We start from the raw sequence: 23,868 nt of genomic DNA on the forward strand, positions 1-23,868 counted from the left end.
CAACCTCTCATCCTCTTGGTCTCCAAACTATGGAGCACCACTGTCTTAGCAACTGAAATAGTCAAGCTTCCAGGCAGGACCTGTCTCATATGTGTATCATCTCAGATCACTCCCAAACAAACCCTCCAGATATCATTGATCCAGAAGGGTCGTCTTCCATTTCTCCTGTGGCTTCTTCACGCCCTCGTTGTTGGTGGGATTTGAGCAGACTTGCAGGAATCCTTGCTTATGACCTTGTCTTAAACCTTGCTGCCCAAGTCAGCTTTTGTCTTCAGCCCTGATCTGTTGACTGGTGGAGGTGCAGCTGGACTGATGTGTCTTTGTTTTGAGCACACCATGACATGTGATGCGAGACCGAGATGCTTAATAAGCTGAGGGGGATTTCTGCCTGACCTCTGACCTCAATCCCTCGACTCCACTTCAGACAGACTCCAACCTGGTTGGAGTTTCTCACCTGTGTTCCAGCGCTGGCCCCTGGCAAGGAGCATTGCCGTGGTGTTGGTGCCATATTGACGGATAAATGGACCCGACCCACTTTCTGCAAAGCTTCGTCTTTCAGCGATGGTCACATGATCACATGACGCTCCACAAAGTAGCATCACACATCGCTTTCCGCCCTCCAGTCTGGATTAGAGTCCGCCCTGCCTTCCCTCGTTACTGCAGCTTTTCTCGATTGATTGTATTGATTGTATTAACGACGGCACATGTCACTGCCTGGTCTGGCTTTTGTGTGTGTGGTTTGGGGATCGTGTTTCCTCCTGAGTCAGAAGAAAGAGAACAATAGGAGCATTTTGCCAGGAAGTCAGTGCAGAGAGCCCTCTTCGTTCCGAGAGCAAATAAATGTGTTTTGAGTGTATGGGGCGGGTCGGGGCTTTTATTGTGAGCCAGGTATCTGGTTCAGAACCCTACAGAGCTGCTGACCCAAGCGGCGTGTGGGGGCCCTTATGACCAGAACACTACGCTAGAATGATGTCTCACCAGGAGCGTCCATCTGTATGGACGGAGCTGTTCTGCTGCGTCTCTACAGTGGTTGTGTTTTTGAAGCCAAACATTGTCCAGAGAGCACTGAAGAGGAAGGCAGCATATTTGAGGAGGAGCGTTTGGCGCTGGCTGACATCATAGTTGCAGACATATTTCTCTTTTACTGAAGGATGTTATCAAGTGAGGTAAACTCGTTTTAGTCCAGGGTCAAAGCCACTCTAAAAGAGGAAACTCTTGACTACAGTATTGGTTGTTGCTGGAAGTCCAGCGTCTTCATGTGGCCTGTGCCAAACAGGGACTCAACCTCTCAGTGATGTGTGTGCTTGTCTTGGTTTGTGGCTGAAGTTTCACCTCACTGCTGTTGTCTCATGAGTGGAGTTGCTTTATTGACACGATCATCTTCACATGCTCACGTGGTTTCCTGCGGGGCCTCTGCTCTCCGTCCTGGTGCTGTTGTGCTTCTGGAATGTGCGTCTGAGCGCAGCTGCAGCCCACTAGAGCCTCCTCACCATCAACAAAAGACATGGCGTAACCCCTCTCCGGGCCCTGTTGGCTCTAGCCGCCATTCTGTCAACAGCAGCCAGGTCAGGGGTCAGGCCCAGTCCTTTATCAGCCAGCCACCTGTTGCCATGGCAACAGCTACCAAGATCAGGCCTGGTCGTGGTTGTGATGCCTGGAGATATAGGTCAGCCAAGACGGCAAGCTGGAACCCCATGAGAGGCGGGAGGTTCTTCTGCAGGACTTTTGTGAGCTCTTGTTTGAGGGTGCGTCTTTCATGATGCATTGGACATTGGTCTGCAGCCCACAGGGAAGCAAACCCACCACCTCCTCTTTTCCACACAATCACACCTGTTGTCGTCTGTGCTTGTACAAAGTGTGTGTGTCAGTTAATAGTGTCAGTTAAGTCATGAATTTTACTGACCTTGTCATTTACTTAGGTCTTGTTTCATGGTGTGTGTATGTGTTGTAATTGATTGTATCTGCCGCCTTCATCACAAACTGCGGGAAACCCGATCAGGGCGGCTCTAAAAATACCACTTCCTGCCCACCAGTGGGTGTCGGTGACATCACATCCCGTCCCAGTGAATGAGCTCTGTTAGTTGGGGCGCTCCTGCTTCTCCACCTGTTTCCTTCTTTTATTTTAGTCCCTCTGCAGCTTCCTTTCATCGCTGGGCTGTCAGCAGCTGCTCACTTGTCACAACACAGCTCTGTGGAATGTGGAAGCGCTTGGACGTATGTAATGTCAGAGCTGTACTGAAGGATGAGCAGCACACTTGGCACTAGTGTTAGAATCCAAGTCTCCAGAGGGACACAGGTGGGAACAGGAAGTGCTCTGCATCTGTAGTTCTGCTTGGAATCTTTCAAGTTGTTTGCTTGGAAACAAACGTTTCGTCCACTTCCCCTTTTAACGTAATCTTTAAGGACGAGGAAAAAGAAGAGGATCCCTTTAATTCTTCCACTTTTTAAAATGGATTTTGCTTTGTAATGTAAATATAAGAGTCTCGGTGACACTTCTTTCGACACGAGTCATGTTCTTGTTTATAAACATCTCGTTTTTCCCACAGTAACACAATCAAGGTTTTTATTACTAAACAGTCTTGGAATCAGGTCCTGAACTCGATTGGTTGGATATTTAAAACAGATTCAATCTGCTTCCTTTTCATACAACTTCCCGCTGAAGCAGTGCAGTGATGTCATCGAGCCCAGGCATCATATCTGACTCTAGCGCCCCACCTACTGTCGGAAGGCTTCAACTACAGTCTGTCGTCTCATTGTCCCAACAGCCAACACACAGCCTCACTCTTGTGCACAATGACTCACGGAAACCCCCTCAGCACGGCTCATGTGCCGATAGCAACCAACTCACACGCAAGTTACCGCGACACATAAGCCCCGCCCCTTACGATCTGATCATTAGTTAGTGCGTAATTGATCATTCTCTCTCTCGCGCGCTCTCTCACACACGCTGATTTTCCTTCCTACGTTTTCGTTTTTGTCATCCTTCTGGATCACTGAGGAGTTTGACATGCTAATGCGACACTACACAGAGCTGGGCCCCTCTGGCTCACACACACGCACTTCTTACATGCATGGAGCCCCTAGACTAAGACTTAGCCCACGAACACTTTCCAGATTTTCACGCCTGAACCAACACAGTTCTGGAAAGTGCCTGTAAATATTGATGTGATTTGGGTTTTTTTTTTACATGGAAATGTAATTGATTTGAGCTTCCTGCGGTGAATAATGGACGATGGAGAAGTGACAATGGAGGAGAGCGAGTGTGTGATGGACACACACCATCTGCCCTGTGGTCACGGGAACACACACCCGGGAGCCACATCTGGCTCTGGGCCTGAATCCAGTGCAGAGAGTTGTTGTGACCTTGAGGAACATCTCAGTGGGGTGTGTCACTGATGCCACCCCTCACGTGCAGAGATGGAGCTCAGCGGCTTACCTGTGTCTGGTGCTTGTCCAACCTCGGTCAGTTGTGTGGAGCGTTGATGCTCTGTTGTAGAAGACAGGAGGTTTTCAGCCTCTCTGGAGGTTCACTGGTGGTCAGTTAGGTGGACGGTCACATGACATGCAACTGAAGACTGCTTCAGTGTTGGTCTTGACCTACATTCCCCACACGCATGACACAAGACACAAACGCAAAAGAAAACAGACACACACAGTCACACCAGATACACATACGCAGAGTGCACAGATTCACACAGACTTGCGTGTGTGTCCATCCACATATGAGCACACATTCATTTAGACAGACTCACATAACTGAAAACAGATTGTTTTACATAAGAAAATGGAAATCACACTGTGTCTAACCCAGTTTTTGGTGTGTTACCATGGAAACAGAGGGAAAACAAGTCTTGAGTGGGACTGGGGCCCATTGTGTCACACACTCTGCACATCTCCTGCTCCTTATGCAACAGCTCAGCCGTCGCTCCTCTTGGTCCGTCCACTAGTGTGTTCGCCCGCTCAGACACTGGCTGGGAGACAGCATCCACGCGGAGTGATAGACGGGTTCACAGCAGGTCTGGGATCAGTCCTTAAAGGTGACCTGGGCGAGCAGCTTACCTGCAGCTTCAGCCGCTTTACTGTGGGCTGAGCTCCTCTGCCCCTGAGCAGAGGCCGGACTCTTCTCCTGCCTGGGGACACCGTCCAAGACCTGCTGGTGCTGAAGCAGGAATCGGTTAGTCGCAAACCTTTCCCGCAGTTTTGCTCACTGTGGACTCAGGTCTGATTCATTTGTGTGTCAAAGCTAAGGCAGCGTTCTGCACATGAGCTGCTCTTCACTGGAACTGAGCACAGTGGTCGGTGAAGCTACAGCTGACCTGAGCACCAAATGTTGGTCCGGGTGGGACTCATGAATGGAAAGTGAGCAAGTGATGATGCTGCACCTGGGTGGACCAACCCTTCAGGGAGGCCTCCAGCCGTGCCAAAGCCAGGTCCCAGTGTCCATGAAGGTTCTCTTCCTACCCTCCTCACCTGCAGTCAGGCTCCTGTCCTCAGCACAAAGAAAAAGATGAGGGTTGCTTTTTGTGGCTTATCGGCACAGTTGAGGTTTGGTCTGCTGAACTGGATCCAGCTCCACAGATGTGCCTATGTGAGTGAGCCGGGCTGATTATGTAAGAGCGCGAGGGAAAGGCAGTGCCTCTTGACCTACATTTGGGGGGGTTGACTGTGTTGGGCTGCCTTGGGAATCCCACACTTCTGCAGCTCCAGCAGCACAAGAGGCTGCAGACAAGCACACAAGCAGAGAGAGTAAAGCCCCGCTGTTCCATCAGAACCAGGGGTTTGCTACTGGACCTGTTCAGACTGTACAGCCCCACTGGCGTCAGGAATGGTGAGACCAGAGGGATGGAGGGAGTGGTGCCTTGGACGAGAAGCTGAATTTTTGCTTTTCAAATGTTTCCTGAGATTAGCATGAAGCTATCATGAAACAGTTCCAGTGGAGCTGCTGCTGACGCCAACTCCTCAGTTATCTGGAGCTGGTGTCTCCACTGAAGACTAAGAGCAGTCCAAACTGACTTTTAACCTTATATGGTCGCTGTGAACAAAGAGGAAGTGGTCTGTGATGGGTTCGCTGTCCAACCTGTGACCTTTAGGGGGCAGCAGAGAGCAGCCACCAGCCCAGACCAACTTGTCGCTCCATTTTCTCTGCTCTGATCCACCGACTCATATCGACACTGAATCAGAGGATTATAGTCAGAAAGGATGTGGACAGAGGAAATCAAAAGCTCCTCCTCTGCAGTTTCAGCCCTGTGAGAGAGAAGTGAAAGCCGTTGTGCTTTCCCTCATGTCATCACACGACACGCTCGAATCACTGTTGATGGAGTCGATGGCAAAATGGTGATGATGCAAGCCTGAGGCTACAACAGCAGCAAGGATCAGCTCAAGTGACTTTGTTCACTGCAGCTGTGTCGGCAGCTTCTCCTCCTCTACACAAGCTCGGTATCAGGAAGGTGCCCTAAGGGCCACACCGTGTCCCCTGAAGTCCGACCCATGAGAGTTCCACCACGCTCATTTCCGCCGTCACACGCAGAGTGACCAGTCACGGTCCCCGGCGCTGCAGCTGATTTCCTTGAGACGGCATCCCATGTGACCCCTCACACATTCTTCAGATTGTTGTCATGTGACATAGTTAAGGAGTCCTTTTATGGCTGTCAGTGTTAGCCAGGGGTTTGGCCTCCCTCCGACACACACAGGTCAACAACAACACCAACAAGAATGCACATAAATCCAGAGCTCACACAGTCATGCCGAGGCCAAACAGAGCTGAGGGCGCGGTGAGGGCCTGGCAGCCGTGACCCCCCCCCCCGCACTTTCATCATCAGACTACAGTTTGAGGGGTGCGCAGGAAGCGTTGGCTCAGGGGTCCCCCCCCTCCCCGCTGTCCTGCCACCTATTCATGTGGACACATTACATCATGGCCGAGCAGCCGGTGAGTGCACACGGGCCGCGCTGGACTTTGTCCATCCCAGGGCAGTAAAGCTGGGCGGGTGTGCTGGTCTAAGCTGAAATCTTGCTGCCGCGAGTGATTAGGAGGATTCCAGGTTTGGAGATAAACATCTGACTCCACATGTGTCGGGGGGGGGGGTTCTGAGGAAAGGTGTGGCTGCTTCTTACCAGCTGAATGGAGTGCCGGCGTTGTTCTTCCTCTTTACCCCACTTCCTGCTGCGACTGCGGCCCGTGTCCTTATATGGAAGGCCTTCCCAGCCAATCAGACGAGAGCAGCCCGTTCATTCAAACCCAGAGTGAGCGACAGGAGAAGGGTGGGAAGTGCAAACAGAAGTGAAAAGCATTGGCAGTGTGTAGAACAATGAAGGCCACGAGCTCACTGGACCTGCCTGCTGCTGGCCACAGAAACAATGAAACAAAGCAGCAAAAACACGACTCAGCGTTTAGACTGGGATCTAAAGGAGGAGAGGAGAGGTGGCGGGTGACTTCAGCTAGTGGCAGTGTGTGTTTGCTGACCCCACCGCTGCGTTCCAACTGCCCGTCAGTCCACTTCCCTGGAGACAAGTGTGTGGTCATGATCTACATGGCAGTTGTCTCTTGCTTCTGAAGCATTAGCCAGGACGCTGTGTCACTGCTGGAGTCACTAACACGCTAACATGTCCTTCTTTCCACCACTTAAGTGACTCTTTGGAACGACTCTGTGGTGAGTCAGGTGATGAGATATCCTCCAATAAAGAGCCGGCCAGCCAACATGACGTGAGAGGTGTGAAGACAGAGAGCCGGCTCAAGTGCACAGAGCTTTGTCCACTGCTTCACCGTCTGGAAGTGACACCAGTAGCTGCCAGAGGCCCATCACAGGAGGGCTGACCTGCCTCACATGACTGACAGGTGCCTCCTCACTGGCTCCGCTAGCACCTTGTAAGACCTGTTTTGACTCTCTCGCCCACAAACAACCCGACAGCCTTAAAAGGAACCCCTGCGTCTGCTGGGCCAATGAGGGCGCCCGCCTGGGACGGGGAAGTGAGGTCAGACTCGTGTGTGACGCTCACTTCCAGAGAGGGTTGTAGGTTTCACTCTGGCTTCATTGTTAGCGCTGTGTTGCAGAGGCGTGTGACTTAGCCAGCGCCTGGCGAGTGCACGGCCGCGCCATCGCTACCCTCACATCAGCTGCCCTCCGTTGTTACTTCCTCATGTAACGACGCAACCTTTAGAAGCAGAAGTAGAAACCAACACGAGCTGTGACACAGATTTCCAAGAGGAAGTGCCAAGTTTGTCAACTAAAAGATGGTCAGATCCTCAGCTCGGCCGGGTGTTTTCTAACTCAGGAAGTTTATGAAATGCTGCAGTGTAGCGGAATAAAAGATGCTGGGGTGGTGTGTGGGGGTTGGAGTTAAGAACCCATTTGGGCCTGTAATGGGAAGCTAATCCAATCGGAGCACGAACACGCCAGCTGGCAGGCACACACACACACACAGCTGGTCACTGGCCTGTGCCTTGGAGTTAGACGATCACCACGGTGACCCGCGGATCAATGACGCGGTGAAGGACCCGTCTATTGGCTGGATGGTGGAAGGGAGGGTGCAGTTTGGGATGGAGGAGCTGCAGAGGCAGCCAGGGAGACAATGGCTTGGCCTTCTAGCTTCCAACTGGCTGGGAAGCTGGCGACTTTGTGATGTCACAAGCACGACTGTGTGGCCGCATCAAAGCTCAGAGGAAAACCTTTGTTTGAAAGTTTGGCCATGACATCACAGACACCTAGACCTTACGGGCTCGGACCCGTTGAGATCTAAGATAAACACTGGAGCCCTGCCGTCAGTCACGGTACCATTAGATCTTTCATCTCTTCCCATCTTCACCGCACCCAGCAGGATTTCTCTCCGCTGTAATTGCCACTAATGTTTCTTCTATTGAGCTGCACTCATGAGTCTCATTGTAATGGATAGAGTTTCCTTGTTCTCCCCCAAAGGCTTGAACCATGAGCAACAGGCCTTTCATGGGTCCCCTACCCTCCCCCACAGAGACCCACCCACCGCGGTCCATGCAGCAGGCTGGAAGCTACATGGGCGAGTGTGAAGGGCAAGTGAGCGGGAGAGATGAGGGGTTTTGGAGGGGGATGGAGGCTGTGAGGTGGTGAAACTTGTACCGGTGACGTCACACCGGGGTGTCGCAACCACACCAATTTACTGGCAAACAGCCAGATTGCAGCGGCGCACACAGATGATACAAACTTGAGCCAGTGTGTGACTCTCGACTGGGAGGTCTGGAGTGAACACGGCACCAAGCCTGGCCCTCTTGGCTCTGGAGTCTCCTGTGACCTCATCAGAGTTCTGTGATGGACTCACTGTTTTTGCCAAGTTCTTTGACCTTTGTATCGCACGCTCCCTGCTGTAATGATTGACAGCGCTGATAGTGGCCGATCATCTCTGAGATCTGAGGTCATTAACTCTCCCATTTAGGAGAGAAGGGCCTGCACCGGGTGTGGCGCCAAATTCCCAGCACACCGGAGCCATCCAGAGATACTAAAGCTTTGGACTTGACATATTCTGACCTGGCTGATGCCCTCTGTGCCACAGCCAATGTTCAAGCACAACCCATGATCTGAGCCACAGCACTGGGACTGATGGTCAGAAGGGACCGCCTGTTAGCTTGGTCGCTTCAGAGCGATGAAACGTCGCTGTTTAGCTGTTTTAGCATGCATGCTCATTTCACGTGTTCTGAGTGTGCTGTCACTGAGGACGAGCTGAGGGTGGCTGTGGACACATCATGAGCTCCTCATGAGGAACGGTGACGGGAGCCATGCTGGCGAGCGAAGAGAGTCACTGCCTGTCCACGCCGTGAGACAGTCCCACGACCCCGGCTCACGGCGTGGACAGGCAGTGACTCTCAGTGTTGGCCTGCTGACTGCAGCTGAGCAACCAGATGTTGTCGTCAGCCGAATTACAGCCCTCCGCCCCTCCAACTGCTAATGACAGGTATCCACCTGTTGCGCTCATAAAGCTGTCACTTAGTTTGAGATGTGGTTCAGACAAGCGCAGCTCCCAGGACTCGTCATGTCAAACACCTTCAGCTGGCGCACGGCCCGGGAGACGTGCCCTCTGGGAGAAGAAACCTCTCACTGTTTTATTTTGACTGAGCAGCTCGTGGAGCACGATGTCAACACACCTGCTGTGATGCTATCAGGATCACGAGCAGCCTTTCACAGGTGGAGTCAGCTGACCTGCGACTCACAGGTGGCCCCGGCCCGAGGCGCACCAGCTCCGCGGACCCGCCTGCCGTCTTCTCTCTGTTAGCCATCACAAACGCAGCGCGCCAACACTGCACATCAGTCACAACCTGGCAAGCTCAGCGCTGCCCAGACCTCAGATCACAGCTATCGCTTCCCTTCAGGTCCCTTCAGGCATGATCAGTGTTCATAATAACCTGGGCCTCTCATCAGAATATGCTCCTCTGAGTGTCCAGCACAGGGGGGACGACTGTGATGCGCCATCATGACACTGGAAATGGCTTTAGATGGACCCAAACACGCTGCCCTCCTGTCGTGGACTTGATATCATCACATGAGCTCCTCTGAGGGAGACTTCCAACTTGTTGGAGTCCATGTGCCCCACCCGCCACATGGGGAAAAGATGGCCCACATAATCTGTGCGGCCTGTTTGTTACGTGTGTCATGTGTCTGACCCTGTGAGACTGCAGCAGGCGAGACGCCCCTGGTCCACTACCCACACACTCCAGGCTTTGACACCACTGTGACCTCTGGCTGCAGTTCCTCTGGGCACTCTAGTTTCCTCCCTCAACTAAAGGGCATGTGACCCCGGGCAGCTGGGCGCTAGGCACCCAGCAGCTCATGTGAGGGGAGAGTGATCAGTGCGGGGACACAGGCATCACTGAGGCCCAGACTGAGGACTCAGTCCGGTGGAGGGGAGTCACCAGAAGCTCAACATGTCGGGCTGATGGCGGTGAAAGATGCTGGAGGATTAGCGTCTCCCGGCATCAATCCCTTCCTCCTGTTTCCCAATCCTCCGCTATTATCGCCATCTCTCTCTCTCTCTCTCTCTCGCCCTCAAATCGCCGGCGTCCAGTGCGCAGCGGCGTGCACGCGACGTGCCCGTTACATGACGCCGGACCAATCAGAGGGCGCGATTCCGAAAGTTTACCTTATATGGTTGGAGCCGGGCAACTGACGTGGTATAAGAGCGAGCCGCCGCCGCTAACGGCTCCACTCTGAGCGCCGTCACTCACGCAGCTGGTGCGGGATATCATCGAGCCTGAACGCGGTTTCTTTCAAGCCAAAAGCCCCCCACACACAAAGGTAAGAGGCTCGCGGCGGTGGAGGCCACCCGGCTTGCTGTGTTGCGCCGCTCGCTGCCTGTTTTCATGAAATCTATCGCCAGTGTTGGGACCACGAGGCTGCGCTTTGTCTCGCTGGGAAGCTGCTGCTCCCAAGTGAAGCTGCTCGCCGCGGGGTTCCAGTGTAGGGAGGAGTAGGAAGAGGAGGGCGGGTGAGGCGCGGTCCCCGGCGGACCGTTATTCAGCAGGTGCTCATCGGTCCCCGGCTCTGGCGGAGCCTGTTCTCCGGGCTCCTGGGCTCAGACCTGTTGGGCAGCGCTCACGTCTGTCGGCTGCCTTTGTGCAGCGGGGTGTGACCTACTTTAGCCTAGCCACATGATGCTAACGGTCTTCCTGAAGACCCTTCAATGTGACCTATCGGGCTGATTCGTGCTTTCACTTGATATCCAACTCTTGTAAAACCAGTTCAGGTCCGTGGTGGAACCGTGAAGCTCGCCTTTAATGTGGTTTTAACTTGAAAGCCGGAGCATCGAGCAGCCGGCGGGTGACTAAGCGCTTTCGCTAAAGGCGTGGCTTGACCGGAAACGGGTGCAAAGTCTTGATGGACGCGCACATGTCACCGGCCTTCACGTTCCACTCCAGATTCTTATCACATAAAGCGGTGGACGCTGACGTGTCGTCTGTGACGCAGCGATGGTGAATCAAAGATGTAGGTGACGGGGGGGGGCGAAGGGAGTGGTCTTGGAGCCGGCTCTCACGTCGCTGGGCCCCTGGCAGGCTGCCATGGCGCCACTCTCTGCAAAGCTGCTCCAAACCGAACCATGCCCTTATATGGTAATACTGGAGCACAGCGCCACTTCCTTTTGTCTGGACAGGGCGGAATCTGGGTTGATGGCGCCCCCCAGTGGTCACACGGCGGCGCTGCATTGCCGGAAGTGGCAAACAGGAAGTGAGACGAGTGCTGACTTTTTTTTTCTCCTCTCCCCACAGTTGAGCCATGGATGATGAAATCGCCGCACTCGTCGTTGACAACGGATCCGGCATGTGCAAAGCCGGGTTTGCAGGAGACGATGCCCCTCGTGCCGTCTTCCCCTCCATCGTCGGTCGCCCCAGGCACCAGGTGAGTGGCCCCTCAATTTTGTCTGACCCGAGGTGGCGTGAGGTGCTGACCAGTCTGTCTCCTGCAGGGTGTGATGGTGGGCATGGGCCAGAAGGACAGCTACGTCGGTGACGAGGCCCAGAGCAAGAGGGGCATCCTGACCCTCAAGTACCCCATCGAACACGGCATTGTGACCAACTGGGATGACATGGAGAAGATCTGGCATCACACCTTCTACAACGAGCTGCGAGTGGCCCCTGAGGAGCACCCCGTCCTGCTCACCGAGGCCCCCCTCAACCCCAAGGCCAACAGGGAGAAGATGACTCAGGTAACTGGCTGGGGCCGCACACTCAGTGAAGCTTCCTCCTGTCTGGGTCTCACCTGCTCTTCCCCTCCTGCAGGACCTCTGCTCTGTCTGATCTCCGACAGCAGGTCTCAGACTGTGTGTCTTTAGATGGTTACTTAACTGAAATGCACTCGTGTGACGGAATGTTTGGTGCTGCACTACTGTGGTACTAACTGTAGGGGGCTCACCCTCATGCATGGAGTGGCTGCAGTGAGCGCGCAGCAGTGACCCTGGGCCTGACCTCTCCTTGCTCTCTTCGCAGATCATGTTCGAGACCTTCAACACCCCAGCCATGTACGTGGCCATCCAGGCCGTGCTGTCCCTGTACGCCTCCGGCCGTACCACCGGCATCGTCATGGACTCCGGCGACGGTGTCACCCACACAGTGCCCATCTACGAGGGCTACGCTCTGCCCCACGCCATCCTGCGTCTGGACCTGGCGGGCCGGGACCTCACAGACTACCTCATGAAGATCCTGACGGAGCGTGGCTACTCCTTCACCACCACGGCCGAGAGGGAAATCGTGCGTGACATCAAGGAGAAGCTGTGCTACGTGGCCCTGGACTTCGAGCAGGAGATGGGCACCGCTGCCTCCTCCTCATCCCTGGAGAAGAGCTATGAGCTGCCCGACGGCCAGGTCATCACCATTGGCAACGAGAGGTTCCGCTGCCCCGAGGCCCTGTTCCAGCCCTCCTTCCTGGGTAGGTGGTGGCCCTGGGTGTTGCTGGGCCTGCTGCCTACTGAGAAGCTGACCTCTGCTCCTCCTCCTCAGGTATGGAGTCCTGCGGCATCCACGAGACCACCTACAACAGCATCATGAAGTGCGACGTGGACATCCGTAAAGACCTGTATGCCAACACCGTGCTGTCTGGAGGAACCACCATGTACCCGGGCATCGCTGACCGCATGCAGAAGGAGATCACAGCCCTGGCCCCCAGTACCATGAAGATCAAGGCAAGTCCCTGCCTGTCTCTGTCTCCTTCTCTCTCCGTCACACGCATGGTGAGCCGCTACTCACGCCCCCTTCTCTCCTGCAGATCATCGCCCCACCTGAGCGTAAATACTCTGTCTGGATCGGAGGCTCCATCCTGGCCTCCCTGTCCACCTTCCAGCAGATGTGGATCAGCAAGCAGGAGTACGACGAGTCCGGCCCATCCATCGTCCACCGCAAATGCTTCTAAACAGACTGTTCCTCTTCCCCCCCCGCCCAAACACCCGACAAGTTCAGCTCTGTGCAACACACACACACACACATACACAAACACACTCTGGGGCGCAGAGCCCAGGCGAGCGACTCATTGGCATGGCTTCACTTATTTCGGCGCTCGACTCAGGATCTTGAAACTGGAACAATGAAGGAGAGACGGTGATGTTTGGCTAGGTTCAACAAGCGCCCCAATCGGGGACCGAAACATGTACTTTTGAGTTGATTTTGTTTTTGCTTTGAGTCATTCCAAATGTGTTAACTGCATTTAAGACAGGCGGTTCCAACGTTAATGGCACTGAGACGTATTTGCCTCTGTGAAGGCTGCCCAGTGGTCGAGCATACTGAAACATGGTTGTGTGTAAATTATGTCTGGGTTTTTGTACTTTCAGCCTTAAATACCTTGGTCCTGTTCATTTTCTTTTTGTTATGCAAAACCCAAACGAACCATGTCTTAAATGCAGTTGTTATGCAAAACCCAGTCGCGACCTGTGATGGGGTGCCAGACCTGTGGGGGCCGACCTGTACACTGACTAAACGATCCCAATAAAGTGCACATGTGTTCTGACCTGATTCTCTGGTGTGGTTTCTCTGGAACATCTGCTGGGAGCCTCACGCTGGGATCGGCTTGACAACCTCCTGGTCTTCCATGTCTTTGGTCTGGTGACTTTGCGACGATTCGGCCCGGATGAAGCGTGTTGCTGAACGTCGGCCTGGTGGGTAAAGGTCGACTTGCAGGTGAAGGCGCTCCTGGTCGTCGTTCCTTTGTGGTCACATGACTGTTGCTCAAAAAAATATCAGCATGGTGGCTGCGTGACTTCTGCTCCCACTGATCTGCCTGTTTGTTTTCCTCCTCACTGCTCCAAATGTGTGCCACAGACCCTGATGAAGTTTTCACTGGAGTTAAAGGATTTCCCCTCCCACCGTTCAGATGTGTGCGTGTGTGAGCCCTCAGGAGCCCAGTACTCCAGCTGACCCGCAGTGGTGACTGGTGCTGGCCTGCCAGAAATTCTTGGATCCAGGAGGCTGGGAGCTTCCTTTGTGGAGATGCTGGCTGATGGACACGTGTGTGTGGAGCTCTGTGATGATGGAGTCAGGCTAGACACTCGGCGTGTGTGTCAACTGAGATTTGAATTCTGCTGCATTCAATAGTTGACACGTGATTAATTTGAGAAACGTTGAATTTCACTATCTCAGAAAAACATTTAATTATTATTTGAGCACAAAACGAGGAGACCTCCAGCATAAAATGGAAACATTCCGCGGGTAAAATACTCGCCGACCACGCTACAAGCGATGATGAGTATCGATTTCATCGTATGGAGAAACGCATAATAATGTAGTTGCAGTGTCCGTGTCTGGCCGGCAGATGGCACCGCTGCACCGCCCGTAAGTCAGTGAGGCAGGTGGGCGGCTGAAGCTGACAGAAGGAGGCCAGCAGAGCAGAACTGATGCCTCACGTGGTCTTCGGGCCTGAGGTATATAACGTAGTTCCGCCGAAATATTGTTGCCTGCGATTGACAGATAGTTTGAAATGAGAGAGGAGGCCAAAGCTCCGCCCCCTCCTCCACAGATGCGTGCGACGCGTCAGTGCTTCCTTCCCCGTCTGAGGGCACACACACTTGTCTCTCTCTCCTTGTGGGGACCTATCCTGGTCATCACCCTTTCCCCAGCCTCTCCCCCTAAACCTCACCATCCAAAACGCTAACCTGAACCAGACTGGAACACAGCTATAATGGCCCAGTTATTGAGGACCAGGTAAAATGTCCTCGCTCTGTCGGTTAAAACTCATACTGGTTCTAGCGAAGCTACTATTACAGGAACACACACACACACCTCCAGTCAAACGCGCCAGCTTCAGGCGGATGATTGACAGCTACCCCAAGAGAATCGTGCGCGTCCTGCGTGTGGGGGAGGGTCTCATTGGTGACGTCACCCACCTGGACCCGTGTTGTTTCTGCACACGCGCACGTGTGTGTGTGAGAGAGAGTCCATCCCAACGAGTAGCTCACGATGATGCTCGGACCGGCATTTGCTGCATTGCAGCAGCAGCAGTTGCTTTGGCAACGACCCAGCGAGGGGCGCCACATGATGGATGGTTAGGGAGCGAGCGCGGGACACTGACACCCCCACCCCCTCTCCCCCGCTCTCAGGCCTGGCCGGGACCCATGTTTTATTTATGCTCTGGAGCTCAGCGGCCGCTTCATGTTTTTATTTATTTATCGATGCACTGCAGCTGCGTCCCCCGGGGGACACACGGGCCCTCCACAGCAGTCACGTGATCCGCCCCCAGCAGGACGACAGTGCCGAGCCGAGGATACCCTGGACAGCAGTCAGGCAGACAGACCACCACTCAGGCGCAGCGTGCTTCAGTGACGCACACGCACCTGTGACTCTGCGTTTTCTTGTCTCCAAATCCCCGTGAAGGCGTCTCCACTCACCTACTGAACCGACACCGGAACACGCGCACCTGAACCCCGTCAGCAACCCACCTGCCCCCCGCGGCACTAATTCTAATGATAATTGTGCAGCCGCTGCTCACGAGCCTCAGACCAGGGTGCGATTCCAGCTGGAGGAAACGTTTCCTCCCACAGCTGAGCGCGTGTCTTCAACACTCCAGCACCTCCAGCACTGGAGTCCAGCTTCAGGCCCGGGGGCCAGGTCCAGCCCGCGGCTCAGGTTATGTGGCCCACTCCAGCTATTTCCCACCTAGTGAGACTCTAACTTCCGGTTCAAGAAACACGCAACATTTGTGATCCCCAGCAGAACCACGTGGGAGCGTCTGCTGCAGGCCTGCGCAGCCGCCACTGGGGGCGCTCTCATGGTTCTGGGTCACAGCTTCAATCCTGGGCCCAGGTGCCTCCACGGTCCAGCTCCTGTCCGACCCTCCTCACCTGACCTCCCGCCTGGTGCCTGTCACGCACTGTCTGTCTGTCTGTCCTCCACACCGACCTTGCGCGTTTACGCCGAACGACCGCTGGACCGTACCCGCAGCTCCGGCCACCGGGCCGGGGGCGTGTCCCCAGAGAGAAGCAAGCGCAACAACGGAGCTCCGATCAGTCTCGAGTCACCGAAACAGTCCGAGCGCGACGTCGCTCCCGCCCAGGTCTGCTCCCGCTCCGCTACTGTTCCGCTGCTTCAGCGTGAGGGCGCCTGGAAACCGCTCGGGGGAGGGGCCAGAGTGGAGGGGTGGCTTGAAACCGCCTGAGATTTTTAATCAACATTTGTGCTGCGATGAAACATGAGGCGGCTTTTCAGATTAGAATTATTGATCCAGCGAGGATGTGCGCATGCGCGTCATCCACAGGGACTCTCTTGGCGCGGACCTGGGGACCGGACTCTCCATGACTCAGCGTGTCCCCTCGGTAATTCCACCCCGATCAGACGGTTTCATGAAGGCGAGACTCGTGTCTCACCCTCCTCCGGTGACCGCGCTCCTCACTAGCGGCCCCCGGGTCCGATCCGTCCTGGACCTCCATAATTGGTTTTATAGCGCTCGTGCGGTTGCCCCATGCACGGGCCGGTGACGGACAGCCCTCTCAGCCAACCAGCTCGGAGGGTTGGGTGACGTCACCACTGGGTTCGATTGGGCGTGAGCGGCCAAGGGGGCGGGGCCTGAAACAATGCTGCGTTTCATTGCTCAGGAGTTGGCGGAGCGTCCGGGACTCTCCCTGCACTTCACCTTCGTGTCGGCCTAAAATGGACCACCGCCGCGCTGGCCCGAGCCCGGACGGACTCCGGGAGTGGACTTGCTGCTGGTAGCCCGTCATTCCTCCGTTCACGTAAGCGCCTGGCCTGGTCCTGCCGCCCGCTGCTCCTCCACAATCTTACGTTTTGTCCGGTCAAAAGGGCGCGGACGCGGTTCCCGGCTGCATTTACGAGCTCCCTGGCTCCAGAGAACAACTTTGGGAAGATTCTTTCCCAAAGTTTTGCGTGTCGTTTAGTGAGCGAAGTTTGTAACGTGGCTGCTGTTTGGCCGCGGTGCCTCGCTCCGCTCGGGATCCAGTTGGCAGCGCTCGCTGGAATACTTTGCTTTTGTTGGACTTTTAAAATGGCTTCGTTGTGATTTGTGGAGCGACTGTTCGCAGCCCGCGAGCCTGCTCCTCACCACGAGCGGCTTCTGTTGTTTGGGCTTCTACTCTCCCAGCCTGCGCCTCGGAATTCGCTTCAAATCGCTTTTAAATGCCGTTTTAAGTCTAGTGAAGGCTCCGAAAACACGATGGACGTCGCTTTTAAACCGATGCTTCAACTTGGAATTATCCAACCCAAATACATGGGCGTAAAGACTCAATGGCCGAAGACAGCTACTTTTCAAAAGTGCTCTTGGCTTTAAAATACCAGGCTCGCTTGGTGGCTCTCGGCCCATGTGCACATGCAGATGCAACCAAACACCGCGGTGATCCACCACTCTGCCCTTTGCACCTTATTTATTTTTAACCCATTTGAAATGTATATTTGATGCGCCGCCCGTATTTACAGTGTGTCACTTTCCACGGGCGGTTCGGTACCCACGACTTCGGAGCGAACAGAACCGCTGGTCGAAGGTGTTTTCGGAGCCACGTCCACGCACCGACCGCTCCTGGTGCTGCTTCCTCGGGAAGCGGCGCTCTGGCGCGGACGCTGGTGTGGCGGAGAGCGGGGTGGTTGCTCCGCAGGAACGTAACCCCGGAACGGCTCTGCTCGGTTCAGCGGCGAGGAAGCGGCGGGTTCATCCCTGGTGCCCAGCGAGAGGAGTTTCTGCGAGTGTTTTTACCAACTGCGTCACTGCAGCCGCGGGCCGTTTCTCCGCTTCAAACGCGGCCAGTACGAGCAATAGTGTCGTCTTTTATCGCAGCGCTGTGGGAGCCGTGTTTGCCGTGTGTCACGCGAGTGTCTGCTGTTTGGTTTCCAGGACAGCATGATGGCTGAGAAGGAAGCAGAGGCTCCGGAAAAACTAGAGACATTATAGCCCGCCGTGACCGCCCCTCCGAACGGACTATTTCTGTTTTCAACTTCCCTCCTTGTGGATAATGGATGGCCGAGATTTTGGACTTCCACGATCCGTCCACGCTCCTCCGCCGCTGCTGGCGGGGCTCGGCTCGGGAGCCGCAGCCGCTAGGCTCGCTCCCTCGCCCGGACACTTGGGCGCGACTCACCCGCCTCCTCTCCACTCTGGAAAATTCCTGCCGTCGGCCGTCGGCCTCCATCCGCACCACAGTAAGTAAACGCAGTGTGGCTGATCGAGCGGGCGACACCTCCGTGCTGAAACGATCGCTGTGTTTTATGTCGAAAGTGCTGCAGTGGAAGGAAAGCTGCGGCAAGTTTCTCGGGTTATGCTCGCTGCCACTCTGCGGATGGAAAATAACTAAGCTCCGCTGGGTTTGGAGGCACTAACAGGGGGCAGGTCCCGGAGATGGGCTTGGACCAGCAAATCGTATTTTGCTTCCAAATTGTGCTTAAACGCGACACCACCGCTCACATTCGAGCGAGTGTTGATGGTCTCAGATCTCTGCTCCGGAGGCTGCCTTGCAGCGTCCTGGCTGTCATCATCAAAAGTGCGTCAGTAAATACGAGCAGCTCAGCGACTCACATGCAGGTAAACAGTCCTGCTCCAGCGGAGTCTGCTCGCGGAGGCGGAACCACAGCGCTGTGGGAACGTCCTCGGAGCTGAGCTGCTGCTGCTGACATGTAAACAACTCCTCCGACGGAATAAATCACATATTTTGAATATAAAAACTGCCACCTTGTTGTGTCGCGGCTGCCAGTGTTATTTGTGTGTTTGGGTCGTCCAGCTCGCGGCGTCTGCTGGAATCACGTTTGTTTGAGGTGTAATCTGCGATCACTGCTTCTCTCCACCCGGACCTGGAGTGTGTGAAGGTGAAGGCGGGAGAGCAGCCGCTCTGGTCACTGATGACTGGCTAAACACTGCTGTCAGCAAGTCAGTCCCTGCAGGGGGTCGGTTGGTTTCCAGTGTTGTGGCCAAAGATGCCTGATTTTAAGGCAGATGAGAAAAGAATTGCAGTGAAAGTTGTGATCATTTATGGTTCTGCAACAACACGACAGGAAATAAGGAGCTTGAAAAATGTGCTCCTGTCTAGTGTCAGGTTTTAGCCTAAAAGTGCAAAGAACACGCACTTTTGTATTGCTATCCCTGTGGGGTCTTTGAGGTTTCCCCAGCCTGTTCCCCTAAACCTAACCATCTAAAACAAATGGCTAAAGTTAACCTTTACTCTCAACCAGATAACCTAGGTATTTTGTAGTTTGTAGCCTCAGAATGAAGCTTGACAAAGTGAGGACCAGCCAAAATGTCATCACTCTGTTGATTAAAATGCTTACAGGTTCTCACAAAGGTAGAAGTACAAGAACACACAAACACACACACACGGTAAATAAACATAGATGCTAAATAAAAACTGATGCTAAAATCAGTCCATCTTTTTTACGATGATGTTCCGTGAGTAGTTTCCAGGCTGTTTAGTTCCTGAGCTCCTCACAAGGGCGGAGCCTGACAGAGGTTTGGATGGGGCGGACTCTGAGAGGTAAAGGTGTGTGTGAGCGGCTCATTCAAACAGTAGCTGCTGATCTGTTGCACAGGGTCGGGCTGTAGAGGGTCAGAAACAGCCTGGAGGGATATGGATCTGGAGGTCGGCCATGTTTGTTTACGTCCGCCCCCTATAGTGTTTGGGTGACGCTGCACTAGACACTGCTGCTTTTGACTTCCATCTATTCTACATTTCCATCATGGGAATCTGGACATTTGGGATTCAGGATCCTTCACGTGACCCTTGGCGGCAAGATTTGCGGCCAAATGTGAACACTTGGCACATGGCGTCATCTCAATAAGTAGGGAGGGAATGTGATGCCGCTCATGCTGCGTAGAGGGCAGGTCCAAAGGACACTCAAGTGATTGCTGGAATTGGCAGGAAAATCGCGGTGATCGGTCTAAGCTGCAGTACCTCGGATTGATTGGAATTGCATTGTCAGTTGCGATCGCGGCGCTGCTGGTCATGCTGGAGCCCGGGCTCTATGCAGCAGCGCTCTCCCACCAGGCAAACTAAGCTGGAAGCTTGATAAAGCCAGTCCTGGAGCAGCTGAACCCAGGGTTGGAAGACACCTAGTGGTGAGCGAGCCACGCGTCTGTTTTCATTCCCGACGTCAGGTCTGACTGAGCTGTCAAGCATATTTCTCTGGTTGTGAAGTCACTTTCTACTGTCACTGATGGAAAGAGAGCAGAAGCGGAGGGGTGTGTGTTTTGCGGTCGGCAGAGGAAGGAGCGCACTGCCGTCTCCACTCTGGTTTGGTGAAGGTGGTTTGCTTATGGAAAATGGGAAAGTCTGACAAATCCTGGCGTCAAGCTTCTTCACACTGGCCCTACTGCTTCGCTTGTTCCTCCTGGAGAGGGAAGCCCCTGAGACGCCAGTCTTCCTGTTGGTCCTAGCAGAGGTCTGAAGAGCTGTCAGAGCGTAGCCCACACACTTGAAGCTAGCAGCGCTGAGATGGACCGTCGCGTGGGAATGATTGATGAGCCCGGTTACGGCCGCCGATCTGGGTTTTCCACATGTGAGCGGTTTGCAGGTGACGTAATGACGGAGGAAGAGGTGAGGCACGTGCTGCACTGCTGTCGGAGGTGACCATGGAAACACCGGTCCACGGAGCAGACGCAGGGCTTCTCATTTAGACGTGCGAGCTCGGATGCTGGCTGGTCACATGACCACGCTACCCTGTGTGCCGATTTCACTCGACTCGACTCTCACTTGGTTCTCTCAGTAGAAACTTGTGTGGTGCTGCTGTCAGCCTGGATTCTCCTGGGAAACTGTGCCTGAACCATGATGCCAGAGCAGCTTCCTCTGGGAGTGACTGAACCTGAAGCTCCTGAGTAGAGACAGCAGAGATGTTCCAACACAGCGCCATACATGGCGTCTTGTGTAGCAAGAAGGTGCCAGTCAATCCTCTGGAAGCCCACCTGTTCCAAAACAGGCCTTTTGTTCCCATGAACGTGGAGTTGTGTCAACTGGACATCCCAGAAGATGGTCGTCACTTTTGGATCGCGCTGGATTTGTTGTCGTACACAGGTCAGGAGTTGGAGGCGGAGTCAGCGTCATGTGACACAGCAGTGACATGTTATGGTCAGGTGTGTAACCTGGAGGTGATATTGGTGTGGATTCTGACACTAGCTCCGCCCACTGAACGACACTGATGTGTGTGCCACAGCGCCACCATGTGGCCCAGCTTCTGTCAATGTGGTGCTGCGGTTGTGACTCTCTCTCGAGCAGCTGGTTTTGCTGCGGCCGGTGATTATCCTCCTCCTCCTCCTTCTTCCTCTTCGTCCTTCCCCTCTTCCTCCTCCTCAATCTCTTCTGCCTCCTCCTCCTCTTCCTCCATCTATTCTTCCTCCTCCTCCTCCTTTACTCCAGGATGTTTTGAATTGGGCCCACTCGCTGACCTTGGCTGTCCATCTCTCCTCTCGCCGCCCACTGAATCCCAGCACAGTGTGAACCAGGTGGTTTGGCTTTATGGCTCCCATCAAACACTGGCACATTGCTTCCTTCAAACCATCACCATAATGGCAGCCGTGCTCTGCTCCTGCAATAATTACTGGCTAATTGGAAACACTTTCAAAATTGCAGTAAACAGCATGTGCTGAGGAGGGGGGCTGGGAGGGGCGCAGAGGTTGGTGCACCCCAGCCTTGGCTAGCTCACCCCTCACCGGCTGCAGCCTAATCTACATCTTAATTTCCCCTGAGAGACCATTGTTTTCTTTTGTGCCTAATCTCTAATTGAATTTAGCAAATTAAGTCTTGGCTTTAGTGATCACATTAAGGACCAGGCCTGGAGCCGTAGAGGACACCAGCAGGATGAGCCGCGATCTTGAGGTTCCCTTTCCACGGCCTGGTCCAGAGTTTGCGTCTCAGGGAGATAATCCAGCACCTCTGTAATCTGAAGAGTCCACACCACCACTCCAGACGTGTTCCCCTCCTGTGCGCTCACAGAGAGCGGAGAAAGAACTTGTTGGAGACGAGACCCCGCGTGGCCATGAAGCTGTGCTGGTTGAGGGAGTCACAGCCGACTGAGACGCCCGTCTACAGTTGTTGTGTCTTCGCTGTTCTCCGCCATGGTGCGTCTGTGAATGGGGGATTGGGTTGCCACGTTATTCGACTGAAACATTTGGTGCAGCCCAGTGTTTCGCTGGGGTTATGTCTTGCTCGACCAGTTCCTCAGTTAAGGCAGTTCAATAGGACCAAGACCAGGACCCTTCCGGTTGGTTCCTCGCTGCGGGAGAGGGCCACATGCCAAGCCCCAGAGACTCACCAGCTGTCAGAGGGTTTTGCTGAGAGTGTGGAAAAGGACCTGGCTGGATTGGTGTGTGTGTGACTTGCCAGTGTTGGACTCCCCTCGTGTCACGTCACGTTCAGCATTGTGCCACAGCCCACCTGACCTGGCTTTAATGTTTGTGTGGAAGCCTGTCCTGTGCCAGTTACCTGCACGTGACTCCGCTTCTGTGAGCGCCATTATGGGTTTGAACCACAGCAAACCGCCGTCGTCGAGTGCCGCTGTCCGAAGCTGGTGTGGCTCAGCTGCTGTGAGCTCTGCTTGGGCTCAGATGATGCCAGCGTCACTTGGTACGGCTGAGTTCTCTGTCAGCTCCTCACCGACGGTCAGACGTGTGCGGCGTTAACATGCTTGCCGTGGCCTTCACACAAGTTCCTACACACACACACACACACACACACACACACACATGCACGCTTGTTCCCTCACGTGGAATCTTCCCGTCACCAGACGCAGCTCAGCGGCGCTTCAGATCTGGAAGAGTGAACCTGGTGTTTTGGAGATCTGGCCCTCTTTGCTCACGAGACTCCACAGTTGCGGTGCGTCACAGGCTCCGCCTCCAGCGGGAGGGTGGGTCCGTCTCCGGGCTGTAACTCCTCCAGCATGTGTGGCAGCTCAGGGTTATCATGGCTGCCACCAATTTGTCTTTGACAGCGATGGCTTTCACTGTGTCTGTTTACATTGAAATTAATGTGGTGAGTGTGTGTTTATATATTCACCACACAGAGGTCCGTGTGTGTGAGAGGAGACGGGACTCGCACTCATCCCCGGTCAGATTCATTGAATGCTTCGGGAGGGAAAACAGACTTCTTAAGAGAAACCACCAGGCACTGCTGCGCTGCCACAATAAACCTGTCAGGGTCAGACAAACGACACACACACACACACACACACACACACACACACAGCTGTGTGTGTGGGGGGAGTGAGCATGTTGTGGCATGTTGGAATACCCCAAGTGTTAGCTAACAGGTTGACTCTGCCAGAATCCTCCCTTCAGCTCAGACACACTCGGAGGTCACACACACACACCTTGGCTTGTGTCACATACCATCAGCTTTACGTTGTAGCACCGTCCTGCATGTCGCCACTTGAAAGCGCCTGACTGGTAAAAATAGAGTTCTGTGATCTAAATACAGCCAGACATATTTTGGGCCACTCAAAAATAGCATGTCAGTCCAGCCACCTGTGGCACCTGAGCCACGGCACTGAAGGCTTGTGTGGCACATCTCCAGCCAGTGCCACAAAGCCTGTCCTCCTTGGCGCAAATGAGGAGCCCGTTGACCCCGTGACCCAGATCTTGTGCCACGACTGAGCCACGCTGGAGTGTTGGACATTTGTGCACATTTGTCTGACACCTGCGGTGGTCCTCACAGATCCCAGGGCTCAGCACAGAGGCCGTCACATGCTCCAGCTGCTGCAGTTGTAGACTGGGGAACCCATTGTGGGGAGCCCAGCACTGGTTCCAGGCCACTCACAGCTTCCACGTGTGTCTCCATTCACGTCGTCTCCAATAGTTATTTAAAATTGGTGAGTCCTCAGTTGAAGAGAATCAGTCAGTCATGGCGAAGCCATTTGACTCTGTCTATTTGCACTTGAACGTTCAGTCAATATTGATAGCGTGTATGATGCTTCACGCAGCCTTTGAAGAGCCATTAGGAAGGTAAAAAGTCAATGTC

General features: G+C 54.2%; 2 protein-coding genes across 5 annotated transcripts in view; both read left to right on the forward strand.

The window, feature by feature from the left end:
- Window positions 1-10,096: 10,096 nt before the first annotated feature.
- Window positions 10,097-13,448, forward strand: actb2 (actin, beta 2). Its single transcript, XM_053852269.1, has 6 exons — window positions 10,097-10,253; window positions 11,222-11,351; window positions 11,419-11,658; window positions 11,939-12,377; window positions 12,449-12,630; window positions 12,714-13,448. The coding sequence occupies exons 2-6, from the start codon at window positions 11,229-11,231 to the stop codon at window positions 12,855-12,857; spliced, it is 1,128 nt and encodes a 375-aa protein (XP_053708244.1). The 5' UTR covers window positions 10,097-10,253; window positions 11,222-11,228; the 3' UTR covers window positions 12,858-13,448.
- A 3,071-nt stretch (window positions 13,449-16,519) lies between these two features.
- The window catches only part of tnrc18 (trinucleotide repeat containing 18), a 30,711-nt gene continuing 23,362 nt past the window's right edge, over window positions 16,520-23,868 (forward strand). For all 4 annotated transcript variants that reach the window (XM_053850665.1, XM_053850666.1, XM_053850667.1 and 1 more), the window contains exons 1-2: window positions 16,520-16,662; window positions 17,772-18,076. In XM_053850665.1, coding sequence (XP_053706640.1) covers window positions 17,890-18,076 — 187 coding nt within the window. In that variant the 5' untranslated portion in view covers window positions 16,520-16,662; window positions 17,772-17,889. The remainder of the gene's footprint in view (window positions 16,663-17,771; window positions 18,077-23,868) is intronic.

The sequence above is a fragment of the Synchiropus splendidus genome, chromosome 19 (genome assembly GCF_027744825.2).
Source record: "Synchiropus splendidus isolate RoL2022-P1 chromosome 19, RoL_Sspl_1.0, whole genome shotgun sequence".
Lineage (NCBI taxonomy): Eukaryota > Metazoa > Chordata > Actinopteri > Syngnathiformes > Callionymidae > Synchiropus > Synchiropus splendidus.